This window comes from Vulpes vulpes, chromosome 8 (genome assembly GCF_048418805.1).
Source record: "Vulpes vulpes isolate BD-2025 chromosome 8, VulVul3, whole genome shotgun sequence".
NCBI lineage: Eukaryota > Metazoa > Chordata > Mammalia > Carnivora > Canidae > Vulpes > Vulpes vulpes.
The window spans coordinates 77890260-77907986 of NC_132787.1; the positions used below are offsets into that span (position 1 = coordinate 77890260).

Genomic DNA, 17727 nt, shown 5'->3' on the forward strand with positions numbered 1-17727 from the left:
GAGCTTCTGGCCCTTGTGCTTTTCACTAATAACACACAGGGGAAGGGTATGATTCCACACAAAGTGTTTTCTATGTCTTTGAGATACATTAATATTTAAGGATCCAGAGAAAAAGGGATAGCAAAGGAGGCAGAATAGTTTATAATCTAACTGGGGAGACAGAATGAATTCACAGTGGTAAACAGTTCAGTGTAATATGAATTATACAAGTTACAAGGATTACAAAGTCTCAGAGTGAGGAGTACTCACAGAGGAGATGGGTGATCTAGGATTTCATTATGTCAAATGTGGTAAGAAATAAAGAGGCAGAGAGCAGTAGATAAGAAACTACAAAAAGGGTTGGCATGTATATAAAGGATAACTTGACCACTCTGGTTGGAGTGGTGAAGGAAAGCTTTACCACTTAATGAACTTTAAAGGCCAAGCTAACAAATTTGGATTCCACTGTTTAGGTATCAAGAAGAATTTAGGAATGTGCTAATCCAGTTAGCTCATAGTTTCCCACATTTGCTCAATCCATTTTTCCCGCTTAACATGAGCTCCTCACTCTTCACTGCTTCTTCAAGATCCAAGAACTTCAAGGCAGGACCAATCCCTCCTCTGTGAAGTATTCTCTGACCACTAAGGCTCACTGTAATTTCTCTGCTGATCTTTAAGCATCAATGCCTGTTTATCCAAGCAATATTACATTATTAATAGGTTATGTTCTTTATCTCTTCATGTATTATCTAATTAGGCTATAATCTACTTGGGGTTTGGACCAGGTCTCATATTTCTTTGTGCTACCCACTGCATCTAGTTCAGTGCTTTACAAGTTGCTGGAACTCAATAAGCAACTGGACTTACAACAAGGCAGAACTCAAGGAAATTCATGCTGATGGAGTTCAAAGACATTATGCACAATAGAAAATGAGCTCAGAATATCCGTGGGCCAAGTTAACACCAAATTATAGATGGAAAAAGCTATTTTTTTTTTCTAATTAGAAGCTTTCTCTTTTAATTATGTCAAAGAAAAGTCTCAGCTAATGCTAATATGTTTTTGATTATCACCCCTTTTGAACAGCAGGAGCATTTCTTATACTCAGAACTTTACAGTCAACAGTACTTTAACTACATTGCTGGCTTGCCAAAGTGACGGTCACCATCAATATTGAGGAGCTGAGCCAGATCACTTAAATCTCTCCGGGTCTAGGATTTTGTGATTTCATGTCAACAATTAAATTCTTTACCAACCCACTCACCAAGCTCCCTTCCCAGCCTGCTGCCCTGTCAAAGCTGTCAGTATCACTATAGACCAGAAACTTTGGGATCTTCATGAAATCGTTTCTCTTGGTCTGCCCACTCCTCTTCTCATCCATATATGTTATATATAGTATGTCCTAAATACTAACTCAATTTTATGTATTTCTTTCTTTGAAACAATTTCCAACTTTATTCCTTGCTTTTTATTCTTCTTGTCATCACACTTCAGGTCTATTAATTTCTCTAATTTGGGTGTCTTATCTCCATTTATCAGCCTATAAAATGACTATAGCAAAAACTGTTGATTTGGAAATAGAACTGGGTCCAACCAAGACCAAAGTTCTGTAAACTGTGTAAACTGCTTGGAGAATTCTTTTTTTTTTTTTTTTTAAGATTTTGTTTTTATTTATTTATAGAGACACACACACACAGAGAGGCAGAGACACAGGCAGAGGGAGAAGCAGGCTCCATGCAGGGAGCCCGACGTGGGACTCGATCCCGGGTCTTCGGGATCACACCCTGGACTGAAGGTGGCACTAAACCACTGAGCCACTGGGGCTGCCCTGCTTGGAGAATTCTGTCTGAGTTGATATAGACCTGACATCCTGATGGGATGGTAAATTTATCTGTGGTTCCTCTGAGGTCTGGTATATAGGTTAGGTGTCTTTTGAGAAATCAGTTTCACAAAATAGGAAGGGGAAGGATGATCAATTGGTATCTTGGAAAAATGAAGCAGAATGTATTTTTAATAACTCAGAGATTATAAGCTTTCAAATTAATAATAGTTCAGGTTTATACACAAAAGACATGGTGTACAATGGGAAATGAGCTCAGGAGTACCCATGGGCCAAGTTAGCTTTATGAAAAACTTTAAATTCCAACAAGAAGCCCTAATTTCAAAAAAATGAGACAATGCAGTAAATATACAATGGAATACTAATCTGCCACAAAAAAAGGAGATCTTACTATTTGCAACAACATGGATGGACATAGAGGATATAATGCTAAGTAAAGTAAGTCAATCAGAAAAAGACAAATACCATGAGTTCACTTATATGGAATTTAAGAAACAAAAAGAAAAAGAGACAAATAAATAGGCTCTTAAATACAGAGAACTGGTGTTTTCCAGAGAGGTGGGATGAAATTGATAAAGAAGATCAAGTGTACACTTATCTTGATGAGCGGTGAGTAATGTACATAATTGTTGAATCATACTGTACACCTAAAACTGATATAACACCATATGTTAATTGTGCTTCAATAATAATTAAAAAAAAGAGAGAATGTTATCTTCAAAAATCATGTGTGGGGTGCCTCATTGTAATTTATTAATTAAATGGTTTTGGTTTGACAGATCTAAGATTTTGGTAACTAATGATTAATAATTATAATATGTACTGATATTTATTCCTTTATAAGCTTATTATCCTAATACCAAAACCAGACAAAGGCATCACAAGAAGACTACAGACCAATATCCTTTATGAATATAGAGGTAAAAATCTTAATAAAAAAATATGAACTGAAGCCCGCAACAAATAAAAAGAATTAAATACCATGACCAAGTGGGATTTACCTCAAGAACACACGGTTAACATCTTAAAAATAATATAGTACTCTGTACTAATAAATGACAAAAACATGGTATTTGACAAAATCCAAAACCCTTCTATTCAACAAACTAAGAACAGAAGGAAAATTCTTCAACATGACAGGTGGCATCTATGAAAAAGCCACAACAAACATTATACTTAGTGGTGAAAGGCTTTCCTTCTAAGAGAACAAGAGAAGGATGACCACCCTTGCCGCTTCTATTCAATATTGTACTGGAGATTCTCCTACTTAGGACAATTAGACAAGAACAGCAACAAAAAAAAGGATTCAGATTGGAAAGAAAAACAATTTGTAGATTAATTACATGGTCTTGCCTATAGAAAATCCTAAGGAGTCCACTAAAAAACTATTAGAAGAAATGAGTTTAGCAAAGTTGCAGGATACGAGATCAAAAGATGAGAAGTAGTTGTATTTACATACACCAACAATAAATATTCTGAAAATGAAATTGTTTTCTCATTTAAAATGGCATCAGGAGAATAAAATACTTAGGTACAAATTTAACAAATGTGCAAATCGGTACCCTAAAAACTAAAAACATCTTGAAAAAGAAAAGCAAAGCTGGAGGCATCACAATTCTGGACTTCAAGTTGTATTACAAAGCTGTTGTCATCAAAACGGTATGGTACTGGCAAAAAACACATATAGATCAATGGAACTAGAACAGAAAACCCAGAAATAAACCTACAACACTCTGGCTGATTAATCCTTAACAAAGCAGGAAAGGCTATCCAATGGGAAAGAGTCTCTTCAACAAATGATGTTGGGAAAACTGGACAGCCGCATGCAACATAATGAAATGGAGCCACTTTCTTACATCAAAAGCAAAAATTATTTAAAAATGGATTAAAGAGCTAAATATGAGACCTGAAACCAGAAAAATCCTAGAGGAGAACACAGGCAGTAACCTTTTTGACATTAGCTGTAACAATTTCTTTCTAGATGTGTCTCCTGAGGCAAGGGAAACAAAGGCAAAAATAAACTATTGGGACTTCATCCAAATAAAAAGCTTCTGCAAAGCAAAGGAAATAACCAACAAAACTAAAAGGCAACCTATGGAATGTGAGAAGATATTTGCAAATGACATCTATGATTAAGGGTTAGTATCCAAAATCTATAGATAACTGACAAAACTTAACTCCCCCCCCAAAATGAATAATCCAGTTAAATATGGGCAGAAATCTTTCCAAAGATGATATATATATGGTCAACAGATACATGAAAAGATGCTCAACACCACTGATCATTTGGCAAATACAAATCAAAACTACAACGAGAAAAAAGAAAAAAACAAACTACAATGAGATATCATTTTACACCTGTCAGAACAGAATGGCTAAAGTCAACAACAGAAGAACAGGTGTTGGTAAGGATGTGGGGAAAGAAAAACTTTCTTATGCTGTTGGTGGGAATGCAAACTGGTACAGCTACTTTAGAAAACTATAGTATAGAGATTCTTCAAAGATTTAATAACAGCACTACCCTATGATCCAGCAATTGCACTACCAGGTATTTACCCAAAGAATACAAAAATATTAACTCAAAGGGATACACACACTCTAATATTCACAGCAACATTATCTACAATAGCCAAATTACAGAACAGCCCAAGTGTCCATTGACTGATAAATGGATAAAGATGTGGTTGATATACACAATGGAATATTGCTTAGCCATAAAAAGAATGAAATCTTGTCATTTTGCAACAACACAAGTGGAGCTAGAGATTGTTATGCTAAGGTAAAATATGTCAATCAAAGAAAGATAAATACCTTATGATTTCACTCATGTGGAATTTAAAAAACAAAACAGGGGCATCTTGATGGCTCAGTTGGTTAAGCATCTGACTCTGAATCTTTGCTCAGGTCATGATCATCTTGGGGTCATAACATCAGCCCCACGTGGGACTCTGTGCTCAGTGGGGAGGCTGCTTGGGATTCTCCTTCTCCCTCTGCCCCTTCCCTGGTTTATACATGTGCACACGCCCTCTTTCTCTCTCTCTCAAATAAATAAATAATCTTTAAAAAAAAAAAAACACAAAATGGGCACCCGTTTTTAATCAGTTGGTTAAACATATGCCTTTGGCTCAGATCACGATTCTGGGGTTCTAGGATTGAGCCCCACATTGGGCTTCTGCTCAGCAGAGAGTCTGCTTCTCCCTCTTCCTCTCCTTGTGCTCTCTCAAATAAATAAATAACAATATTTTTTAAAAAAATAAAACACAAAACAAATGAGCAAAGGGGGAAAAAAAGAGAGGGGTACACCAAGAAACTATAGAGAACAAATCGATGGTTTCCAGAGGGAAGGTGAGTGGGGGGATGAGCTAAATAGGTGGTTGGAATTAAGGAGTGCACTTGTGATGAGCAGGGTGTATGGAAGTGCTGAATCACTAAATTGTATACCTAAAACTAATATTACACTGTATGTTAACCAATTGGAATTTAAATAAAAACTTAAAATTTGAAAGAATTGGAAGATCTGAATAAATGGAAAAACATCTGTTCACAAACTGAAAGACTTTAATACTGTTAACATACTTACATTCTCCAAATTGATCTACTAAAAAAAAATCCCTATTCAAAATGCCAACTGGCCTCTTTATAGAAATTGACAAAATTGATTTTAAAATTCATGTGGAAATTCAAAGGATCGTGAATAGCCAAAACAACCTCAAAAAAGAAGAAAGTTGGAGGTTAGAGGATTCACACTTCCCAATTTCAAAACTTACCACAAAGCTACAATAATCAAGGTTGTGATACTGCCACAAGGATGGACATATATAAATCAATGGAATAGTATTGCAGAGTCCAGACAGAAACCAATACATTTTTGGTCAACTGATTTTCAGCAAGGGTATCAATATCATTCAGTGGGGGAGATGGTGTTTTAACAACTGTATATCCACATGCAAAAGAATGAAGTTGAGTATCTACCTCATACCATATACAAAGATTAACTCAAAATGAATCAAGAGACCCAAAGGTAAGAGTTAAAACTATAAAATTCTCAGGAGAAAACACAAGAGTAAATCCTTATGATCAAGAGACAAGAGGAAGAGTAGATAAACTGGACTATATAAAACTTTGAAATTTCTTGTCACAAATGTTACTGTCAAGAAAGTGAAAAGACAACCTTTGGAATAGGAGAAAATATCTGCAAATCTTTTGTGTAAGTTACTACACATCCAGATAATATATGAAGAATCCTTGCAACTTAATAAAAAGACAAAGCAATTAAAAGACAGGCATAGGATTTGAATAGACATTTCCTAAAAAGGCTATCCAAGTGGCCAATAAGTGCATAAAAAAGGTAACTCAATATCATTAGCCAACAGGGGAATTCAAGTCAAAGCCACAAAGAAAAAGCATTTCACATCCACTAAGATGGCTATACTCAAAATATAGACAAGTGTTGGTGAATATGTGGGGAAATTTGGTCCCTTATACTTTGCTGGTGGAAGTGTAAAATGATGTAGCTATTGTGGAAAATAATTTGGTTATCACATGACCCAGCAAGTCTTCCTTGGTATATGCTCAGCAGAGCTGAAAACATGTCCATACAAAAATTTGTATATGAATGTTAGGTGAAAGAAACTAGTTACAAAAGACCACATATTGTAGGATTCTACTTATATAAAATCTCCAGAATAGACAAACCTATAGAAACAGGAAGACTAGTTGCCTAGGGCTCGGGGAAGTGGGTGAGGAAAAGAAGATTGACTGCCAGTGAGTACAGGGTTTCTTTCTGGGATAATGAAAATGTTCTCAAAATAGCTTGTGATCTTACTAAAAACTACTGAATTGTATACTTTAAATGGATAACTTTTATGATATATATCTTAATAAAGCTATTTTAAAAAAGAATCCTTTGGGACGCCTGGATGGCTAGGCGGATGGCTAGGCGGATGGCTAGGCAGTTGGGCGTCTGTCTTTGGCTCAGGGTTTGGTCCTGGTCCTGGGATCAGGTTCCACATCGGGCCTTCTGCTTCTCCCTCTGCCTGTGTCTCTCTGCCTCTCCCTGTGGGTCTCTCATGAATAAATAAAAAAAATCTTAAAAAAAAAATCCTTTATTATGTGAGGATCAGCATGTCAAGTAAGAACTATGTCCATTTAGGACTACACATTTTTTTCCCCTTAGAAATGTTTAACAGGAATACATTATTTTATTTTATTTTTAAAAAGATTTTATTTATTTATTCATGAGAGACAGGGGGCGGGGGGGGGAGAGAGAGAGAAAGAGAGAGAGAGACAGACAGACACGCAGAGGGAGAAGCAGGCTCCATGCAGGGAGCCCGATGTGGGATTCGATCCCAGGACTCCAGGATTACTACCTGGGTGGAAGGCATGTGCCAAACCGCTAAGCCACCCAGGGATCCCCAGAATACATTATTTTAAGTGACAGTTTTATTTATTACTGTGATAATTAACCCACACTTGTGCTTACTACTACTTTGTGTGTGTGTGTGTGCTTACTTTTAATTCCAAGAAGTAAATTTCTAGATTTGGAAATGAAAGGATCTTTAAACATTTTGCTAGTCACCTTTTTTGGATACTGCACAATTTGGACATTCATGTGCTGTATTATATTAAAAAAAATTTCTTGTCCAAAGTGAGACTTTTTTTTAGGCTGAGGGATTAGTGATAATAATCTTAATGGCTACACTGAGGAATTTTCAGTTTTAGATACAACAACCAGGTATTCAGAGACCTATATAAAAAATAAAAATAAATGGAAGTTCTCCAAGAATCAACAGAATCTACCAGATGTGAAACCAAAGACAGGAATAATGGTTAACTATATCTCCATGGACAGAACGTGGATAACTATATCTCCCCTAGGTTCTAAATAATGTCCACTTTTTATTTAGTTATCACATCACTCTAATTAAAAAAAAAAAAAAAGGAAACACCTTGTAAAAGTTTTTGTTATTTCAAAGAGAAAGTGTATGCATAAACAGGGAGAGGGAGAAGCAGGCTCCTTGCTAAGCAGGGAGCCTGATGTGGGGCTGGATGCTAGGACACTGGCTGGGAACATGACTTGAGCCTAAGGCAGATGTTTAACCTGTGAGCCAGTCACTCACAACTCCAAGAGGAAACTGGCTTTAGTTTAAGTCATGTAAATTAAGTGAGTGACTTTTCATTTTCAAGCTTATTCATGACTATGCAGCTACATAAATCTTAGAGAGTAACTTCAGTGAATTTATATCAGATCAGTTTCTCCTTAAAAATTAAGGCTCTACAGAGTGTACACACACACACACACACGGCTCCATTCATCAAATGAAGCAATGTGTTTTAATGATTCAAATCCCTCTAGTCCTTGCACTTCATTCAGTGTTTAATTCCTTTGTATATATAGTAAATTTTTCTAAAGTACGTCAAAGCCAGTGATTTAATCTTCAAAGGGAAACTTTCCTTATATTTCTAAGTAATACACCAGCACCGTAAGCACATGTCAAAGAATATTCATGGAGTAGTGGAAAGCAATCAGCTTTGGAACCATACAGAATCTGAGTTCAAATCCTAGTTCAATCACAAGTGAAAAAAGCTCTATGGGTCTTGGTTTTCTGTCTGTGCATTGGAGATAAATGAATATTTTGTTGCACTCTTGTGAAAATTTAAATACATAAAAATAATTTGGTACAAGGTCTTCACTTCAGCATTTGTGATATTTGTTTTGGGCCCAAAAATCAGAACTCTGTAGTTTTCTGGAAATGAGTTTAGTACTACAGTTCAGTTTGTTTTTAATGTGCTTAACACTTTTTTTGTAAAATAGAAAATAGTTTCCTTCAAATCCTACAAAGTGACCTGCCATACACTTGTCTAAGGTGAAGTAATAATCTAATACCAACATGCATTTTGGAGAAATCTGAGATAGTAAAACCATCTATGTTTGCAAGTGTTCACCATTCACTCTCCCTCCTTATCAGCCTAATCTAAAATACAATTCTTTCAGAATCAAATAGCATCTCTTAAAACAAAACAGAAACAAATAGCATCTCTAATTACATATCCGTGTTTCAAAGTTTATCACCAGAGACCTGTTTTTCCATGATTCTTTTTAAAAGTAGGTTCCATGACCAGTGTGGAGTCCAAAACAGGGCTTGAACTCTCGACCCTGAGATCAAGACCTGACCTGAGATCAGAGTCAGATGCTTAACTGACTGAGCCCCCAGGCACCCCATGATTCTAGATTTTGTAGTGCTGTATAGGAGAAGGAATCTGAATGTTTTGACCTTCTAGAGGTATTAATTTGTATCCAACAACCAAAGGGGAAAACCTGCTATAAAAAAATCCAAATAACTAAATTTAGAATTAAATGAACTGGCTGATTTGAAATATCTGTTACATAAACTGTTTATATGTAAGTGTGTTCACAATAGTTTTACCTCATTAGAAATCAGCATTCCACATTTTCTAGGGTTTAACTTTTGAAAATGTACTTCATATTTTTCTTCTGCCTCTTTAATAGAGAAATTAAGTTATTTAACTTACTCAAGGTACTATATAAGGTCTGTAAAGACAAGTAATTAATAACAATTTCAGGAAATATACTTTTACAATCTATCTGTGTAACATCAAAAAAGGATGACAAACCTACAGAACAATTTATAAAAGCTCAAGTAGGTTATTTCAGTTTCAGTTCCTTTCCCTAAAAGAAAATGAGGATAGAAATTTTCTGACACCACAGAAAATTCGACAAAGGAGGGTCAAGTTGGCTGACTTACCACCTTCTGAAGGAACCTATCCTGACCACTCTATCTTTTCCAAATGCAATCCCTCCCAATCCCTCCTTCTCAATGGCCCACCCCCATGGCTTTTAACATTTTCTAAACTTAGTTATACTGTTTATTTTTTATCCTGTCTCCAACCACACACTAAAAGGTGGCTCCAAAAGGACGGGGATTTTTGTTTTGCACTCTGATGTAGCCTGAATGCCCAGAATAGTGTCTAACAAATAGTAGGAGCTCAAGAAATAATTACTAAATGACTGAATGAGGATACACAACAGATAAGAAAAACAAGCATATTCGTGTGCCACTTAAAAAAGATTAATTCTCCAGATCAGATCGAGAACATTCCTGAATAATGATTAAACATCCCACCACTTCAGATTACTCAGCTCACATTTCCCTTCAAGACCCTACCTGCCTGAGTGCGTTCCTATGGCCACCACTGTGCCACTTGGATGAAAATCTGCACAGTGTCCTGGTTCCTAGAAGAGAGACAGACAGCTGTTGGGGAGTACATGAGAAAGTCTCCCTAAATCTATGGGAATAGTGGCAAAAACATCTGAAAATAATTGGTTTTATATAAACATGGAATTCTGATCAATTTTATTGTAGCCAATGAAAAATACCACATGGATATGAGAGGAAAAAGAATTCCAGAGCAGGAAGGGGTATGTTGGCAAAGTGGTGAGGGAAAAGGACGGCCAACTTGTGGCTAGGCAGTGGGAGGGTAAGGATAATCACAACAAACATGTATATAGTTCTTTAGTCTGCAAAGAACGTATATACACCTTTGGGTAGAAAAGGTGGATGTCTGGGTTGGGCAGGGAGAAAATATAGTAAGAGATCAAATCCAAAAGAAGACAGGAGAATCCGTTAGTGAGCAGCAACACCGCCAGAGGCACAAACATTTCTGTTACAATTTAATGCTCCATAAATATGTCAAATCTTTATTTTTTCTATTGAAACTGACAGAAAAACTGAGCTTTTGCCCTAATTTGCTTCTTTAGAGTGGGATCATGTTACAATTTGTGACTAAACATTCTTCCCTACCTCATCCCTTTACTGAACTGTATAAATACACTTGGTTTTAACCAATGCTGTTCTTTTTCCTTTGCTGCTCCCAACTGCCAGTTTAGGGAGTTTCTGTGGGGAGATTATAATCACATTTTGCTTTACTCACATCTACAAGCCTGGTCCATTCTAGCCTGTGATCCACTGAGTTCCACATGCACACCTGTCTGTCCTGAGCACATGTCAAGAGCAAATCTTTGAAGGGATGTGTGGCAAGACCCCAAAGCTCATCTGTATGACCCTGAAAATGAAATATATCCATTTGTTATAAGAAACAGAGGGTATCATCAAAAATACTCAGTTAATGGTTAAAATCACACATCTTACCTGTACTTCTATTTGGAAGCCATCATTAAATGTTCCCCGTAAAATGAAGTTTCGTGATGTGCCTACTAAAAACTGATCTGTCTTTCCTTCTGCTACAGCTCTAATTGTCCCATATTGATCAGGAACCTAAAAAATAAATTTATAAAGTCACCATACACATAACAACATGTATTAATTGCTATCTGAAGACTGCATTTTTAGCTGTAAGCAATGATGGGGTAATAAATGAAAGAATTTCAAATCTAAAAGTCACAGGGTAATATTATACTAATAAGTTTATTTGTTCAATTACATTGTATAATACAAGTTATAATGCATTATATCAACATTCTGTGCTTTAGTCAGTTTAAAATTTGTTTTATGTGTCTTCAAGAGCTAAGCATTAGAAGTAGGGGAAAAAGGAAAAAGTTCTATTAGACCACATGAAAAATGTGGTCTGGTTTTTTTATTCACCAGTTATTTTAGGTACATCATTTTGTGTAAGACAGTTTTATCTATAATATGGGGAAATAATATATACCCTACCTATTCCTGATTATTATAAGGATGAAAATGTAAGAGTAACACATGTGAAATTTGTTAACTAAAAAGCAACATATTGCAAAGTGTTATAACTGTTCTTCATAGGACTCCTTGGGAGATCAAGCTCACTTAATGCACTACATGGTATACTCGAAGTGAATGGTGTATTAATAAGATAATAAACCCAAGCAATAGCCCTGAAAGAATGCAACTCTTTAGAGAGGAGGACCCAAAGTGACTCCTAAAAGCACAAATAATTGAATTCTGACGGTAATCCAAACTGATGTTAGAAATGGCAAAAGGAAGAATAAATCAGAAGGTGTAGCTTTTTATAGGATATGAATTATTTGTGAAAAAAAGAAGTAGTAAAGGAAGTGGCATTTCCACTATGAACTTAATTGTGATAAAGTGACTCTTCTGACTTCCTTGTCTTTTTGGAAATAAAACCCAAGAGCAGTACTATTGGGATCCTCCTTTTTAGAAAAAATGTTATCCAGAAAACATACTATGTGTTGAAAACACAGAGAATAAATTCAAAATTTATGTCACACACAAAAAAATAGAAGCAATACTAAACTCTGTGAAATTTGCCCTTGCTTTGAGAATCACTGACTTACAGAATACTATTCTTAACCATTTCACTTCTGGAGACAATTCAATTGGCAAACTTTCCCTGAGCACATAATACTTGTCATATTGTGGATACACTTGGTGCATGACATGACACATACATAGATAATTAGTGATTATTATTAAGTCCTCGGTTTAAAACATTATTTTTAATTTTAAAATCAAACTGGCTATTTTTTACACCTTAGAGTTGGATACTGTATCTGATGAATTTTTGTTTAATTTTAAGTCTGCAAGATTATATTTTTGGATCACTAAAAAGTAATCTCAGAAATAAAAACTTAGTCTCCCCAGTATACATATATATTTTTACTTTTTCAAATTTTGTCTAATGAATGGTCCTTTTTTCGAAATGATAAAAACATGCACCACTTTTCCAGGAAAGTGTGTTAACTTAATGTGAAATGAAAGGTAAGCATTTAGAGGACTTAAGATTTTAAATCTTCATGTTGTTTCATTCTTACCTCTATTTCTCTTTCAGGATTCAAATCATGATCCCACAGAATTATTTTTCTGTCTTTCCCTCCTCCAGTTAATAACATTCCATTTCTCATCTGACAAAGTGTGAACACACTGCCATCATGAGCTTTGATTTGTTTGCTGATCTGATAAACACCTAATAAGATGAAAGAAAAATAAAAACACTAGTGATATTTTCCATCAGACTTTAGTGTCTTTTTGGAAGAAAACTTTATAGAGTCAGTAATCAAAAGTTCCTCCTTCTGCATTCAAGTCAATATTTAGTTACTCTGAAAACATTTCAAAATAATTCTTACAAAAAGAGAAGCTGAAGTAGTGATAATTCCACAGACAAGAGAGAATATGAGCTTCAGAACTTACTATCTCTTATAATCATCCTATATGGTAGGGAGGGTAGGTATTACTCTTCTGATTGATTGATTTAAAAGATTTTACTTATTTATTCATGAGACACAGAAAGAGAGAGGCAGAGACCTAGGCAGAGGGAGAAGCAGGCTCCATGCAGGGAGCCAATGTGGAACTTGATCCTGGAACTCCAGGATCATGTCCTGAGCTGAAGGCAGACGCTCAACTGCTGAGCGTAGTAGTTAGTAGGTGTCCCTACTCTTCTGATTTTAGAGCTGAGGACACAGAGGTATTTAAGTGGCTTAACCAATACCACATAGTTAGTGACAAAGCTGTGATGAGGATTCACATCTTCACTCAATGTTCCTTTAAACTTCCCCCAAAGTCTTCATTTCCTGCTGAGGTAACAGCTATAATATTTAATATCCATTGCTGACACGGAGGTCTTCTGCTCTGCCAACAATTGCCCCCTTTACTTGTGAAGAAATGGAGGACTAGGAAAGGTATTGAGGTGGAAGTAGGCACTGGTAGCCTGAAGCAGTGGTTTTTGATCAACTAGAGAAGTATTTTAAAAACTGGTCTGGCTGTACCAATGCGATGGTTGAATGATAGCCCAGCTTTCTTATATGCCCACAGCACTTTTTAAGTATCCAGGAGGGACAAGACAGGTCCATAAAAAAATATTTTCAATAAAGTCCACGTGAAGATTAAAAAAAATTAAAAACAAACAAACAAAAATTATTTATATACATACAATTGGCCCCTGAATAACAGAAGGGTTAGGTGTGCCAACCCCTTGTGTAGTCAAAAATCTATGTATAGCTTTTGACTCCCCCAAATTTAACTACTAACAGCTTACTGTTGACAGGAAGCCTTACTGATAATATCAATAGTTGATTAACACATATTTTGTATGTTGTATTATATACTTACTGTATCCTTCCAATAAAGCTAGAAAAAATATTAAGAAAAATTTAAGAGGGGCACCCTGGGTAGCTCAGTTGGTTAAGCTTCTGCCTTCAGCTCAGGTCATGATCTTAGAGTCCTTGGGATCGAGCCCAACATTGGGCTCCCTGTTCAGTGGGGAGTTCGCTTCTCCCTCTAACCCCTCCCCTGCCCTTTTGCTCTCTCTCAAATAAATAAAATCTTTAAAAAAGAATGCATTTACAGTATTGTAAAAAATGTGTATATGAGTGGACCCATGCAATTCAAACCCACCTTGTTCAAGGGTCAACTATGTATGCATATGTGTATATTTTATATAATCAGACACTCTTTTTTATTTTTTCAGTAGGCTCCACGCCCAATGTGGGGCTCAGACTCACAATTCCAAGATCAAGAGTGGCATGCTCCACTGACAGCACCAGCCAGGCATCTGTCAGGTCCTCTTTATTCAGGGTGAGGATAAGATTTTAGTACTCAAACTATAACCACTTCATTTCCTGAGAACTTTTTCTCTGGTATTTATAATACTGTAACTCAAAGAACTTCTTTATCTGGCTAGTGAGCCTGACATAGCAAGAGTAAAAGCTCTTTGGAAGATACCTGGTAGAATTAATTAGGTTAAAAATGGGAAGGTACTGCTTTGTTTCAATATGGCCAAAGTCAATGAATAGATCTTAAATCACTTGCAAAAGTGAAAAAAAATTACAAGCTTAAAAACTATTCACTGGGAGAAATGGGTGAAGATGGTTAAAAGGCAGACTTCTAGTTATAAGATAAGTAAGATGAATAAGTTCTTGGGATTTATTTTAAATTTTTAAGATTTTACTTATTTCAGAGTACCAGAGAAGAAGGGAAGGTGAGAGCGAGAAGCAGACTCCCCTGAGCAGGGTATCCGACACGGGGTCAATCCTGGGACTCTAGGATCATGACCTTAGCATAAGGCAGATGCTTAATTGAGCCACCCAGGTGCCCCCATTAAGTTCTTGGAATTTACACATAACATGGTGATTACAGTTAACAATACTGTATTATACATCTGAAAGTTAAGCTAGGAGTAGACCTTAAAATTTCTCCTCAAAAGAGAAAAATCTGTAACTGTGACGTGATGGATATAAACAAAACGTACTGTGGTAGTCTTTTTGCAATATAAACATATATCAAACCAAATCAAATCATTATGCTATATACTTTAAATGTATACCAAGTTATATGCCAATTATATCTCAATAGAACTGAAAAAATTCATTTTCTAGACTGTCCATCAGCTGGATGGATAAACAAAATATGGTATGTTCATAATATGTAATAATATTATTATTCAGCCATAAAAAGGAATAAGGTACTGATACATTTCACAACATGGTTGAACCCTGAAAACATTAAGGTTCCAATAAAAGAAGCCAGTCACAAAGTGCCATATATTGTATAATTCAATTTATGTGAAATGTCCAAAATAGGCAAAACCATAGAGACCCAAAGTAGACAACTAGTTACTAGAGGCCAACGGGAGGGAGAAATGGGAAATGACTGCATTATAATGGGCCCAACGTTTGTTTTTGGGGTGATGAAATGTTTGGAAATTAGATAGTGGTGATGGGTGTAAAACTTCATGAATGTACTAAAAATCACTTAATTGTACATTTTGAAAGGGTAAATTATATGGTATGTGAACTACATCTCAATAAAGCTGTTACTGAGATTGTTCACTTTTAGCTGCCACTTTATTTAAAAATTAAATAGTCCTAAAATTTGTAGGACTTTGGTATTCTGGAAAAAAGAATGCTACAGCTAACTCTAAAAATTACTCAGTGTGAGGGATCTAGTGATACAGGTATTTAATAAGTGGGTATATTTGGCAGGAAGATAGGAAAGGGCTTGCCTGATTTGGAGTAGAGCTTGCTTGAATCAGCAGAGCTGGGAGAACTCCAACAAACCTGCTATTCATACCAACTGCTCAGCTTACGTCAACTTTCATCACCTAAAAATACTTTGAACACCACTACAATTGTGTCTGGTAAGATAGCCAGACAATGATCTATCATGGCTCAGATGTGACCAAGAGAGAAAGGACATGAGAAAGATGTAATTTTTTTTTTTTTTTAAATAGGTTCCATGCCCAGCATGGAGCCCAGTATAGGGCTTGAACTCATGATCCTGAAGATCAAGACATAAACTGAGATCAAGAGTTGGACGCTTAACTGACTGAGCCACCCAGTCACCCTGAAGTGTGACATTTTTAAGAGTACTGTTGGCTTTGTTTGGGCATTAAAAAAAAAAAAAAGCAAAGGGCTTACTTTCTTATGAATAGTCAAATTAACAAGAGTAGTATGAAAGTATTATGGTACCATGCAAGAAATTACAAAAAGCAGAGATGTGGATTTCATGGATCTCCATCAAAATGTAGAACAATGCAATACAGTTTTTCTATTTTAAATTCAGTCTTCATACTTCCATGTGACAAAAACCTCATTAAACACTTCAGATCTTCCTAGAATGATGGAATGTTAGAAAACAGAAAATAAACTTGAGGAACAAATACTTCATTAAGAATAAAAATACAAAAAAGAGAGAGAGAGAGAGAATAAAAATACCTAGGTAGTATCAGCTCCATGAGATTTCCACTCTCCACCTCCTCCCCCTTAAGAGCTATTTCCTGAGGAGGACCTAATATTAATTGAGATAAAATTTCCGTGCTTCAAATTTAAACACATTACCAAAGTTCCCTTTAGATAGTATTTTTTTTTATTTATGATAGTCACACACAGAGAGAGAGAGAGAGAGAGAGAGAGAGGCAGAGACACAGGCAGAGTCTCCAGGATCGCGCCCTGGGCCAAAGGCAGGCGCCAAACCGCTGCGCCACCCAGGGAACCCCTTTTAGATAGTATTTACCAATAAAACAGATTATCGATCGAAAAATTCTTTTCATGGGCCTGTATTTTTGATCTTCCAATTTAAGCCAAAAATACCTACCAAGAAAAGTAATTATCCTTTAATTTGAAAACCTATTATACCTCCAGGTGTAATTACAGCCAAGTCTATCCAAGGTCAATCGCAAAACCCTTTTCATTTCTAACAGAAAGTTTCCTTAAAAAAGCAGTTTACCTTGATTGCCAAATAAGGATAGTTTGGGGGGTTTTCTGTGTCTGTTTATGGAATTGAGTGTCAGATTTTGAAATTTATGTTATACTATTAGCAACGGGTCAAATGTGCCTATGTTGATTGGAGAGCAGGTAAAATGGTGTTTCTTAGTTTCTTTCTTTCTTTCTTTTCTTTTTTTTTTTAAGATTTTATTTATTTATGAGATAGAAAGAGAGAGAGAGAGGCAGAGACACAGAGGAAGAAGCAGGCTCCATGCAGGGAGCCCGACATGGGACTCGATTCCAGGTCTCCAGGATCACGCTCTGGGCCGAAGGCGGCGCTAAACCGCTGAGCCACCCGGGCTGCCCTGTTTCTTAATTTCTTAAAGGTATTTGGAAAATATTTAAGAATAATGGAAATTTAATGATCTTGTAACATTCCCCTCTCCCCCCACTGAAAACTTAAGAATTATTTCATGAAAGAAAATTTTGAACTTTCTCATGTATGTAGGAAATAGGAAGTATCTTGTACTCACATGAGAAACAGAAAATACTGAAACAATGTAAGTGTTGACTGGCAGATGAACTGATAAAATGTGGTATATGCACACATACACAATGGAATAAAAAAAGAGGAAATCCTGCCATTTGTAACAACATGGATGAACCTTGAGGTATTATGCTAAGTGAAATAAGTCAGACACAGGAAGGCAAATGCTGTGTGATCTCACAAGTAAAAAT

At 36.0% G+C, this 17727-nt stretch overlaps 1 protein-coding gene across 9 annotated transcripts in view; it reads right to left on the minus strand.

The window, feature by feature from the left end:
- EML4 (EMAP like 4) overlaps positions 1-17727 on the minus strand; it is a 159374-nt gene that overhangs the window by 21956 nt on the left and 119691 nt on the right. For all 9 annotated transcript variants that reach the window (XM_025994299.2, XM_072767215.1, XM_025994301.2 and 6 more), the window contains 4 exons: positions 12604-12755; positions 10988-11113; positions 10770-10901; positions 10004-10071 (listed from right to left, as the gene is read on the minus strand). In XM_025994299.2, coding sequence (XP_025850084.1) covers positions 10004-10071; positions 10770-10901; positions 10988-11113; positions 12604-12755 — 478 coding nt within the window. The remainder of the gene's footprint in view (positions 1-10003; positions 10072-10769; positions 10902-10987; positions 11114-12603; positions 12756-17727) is intronic.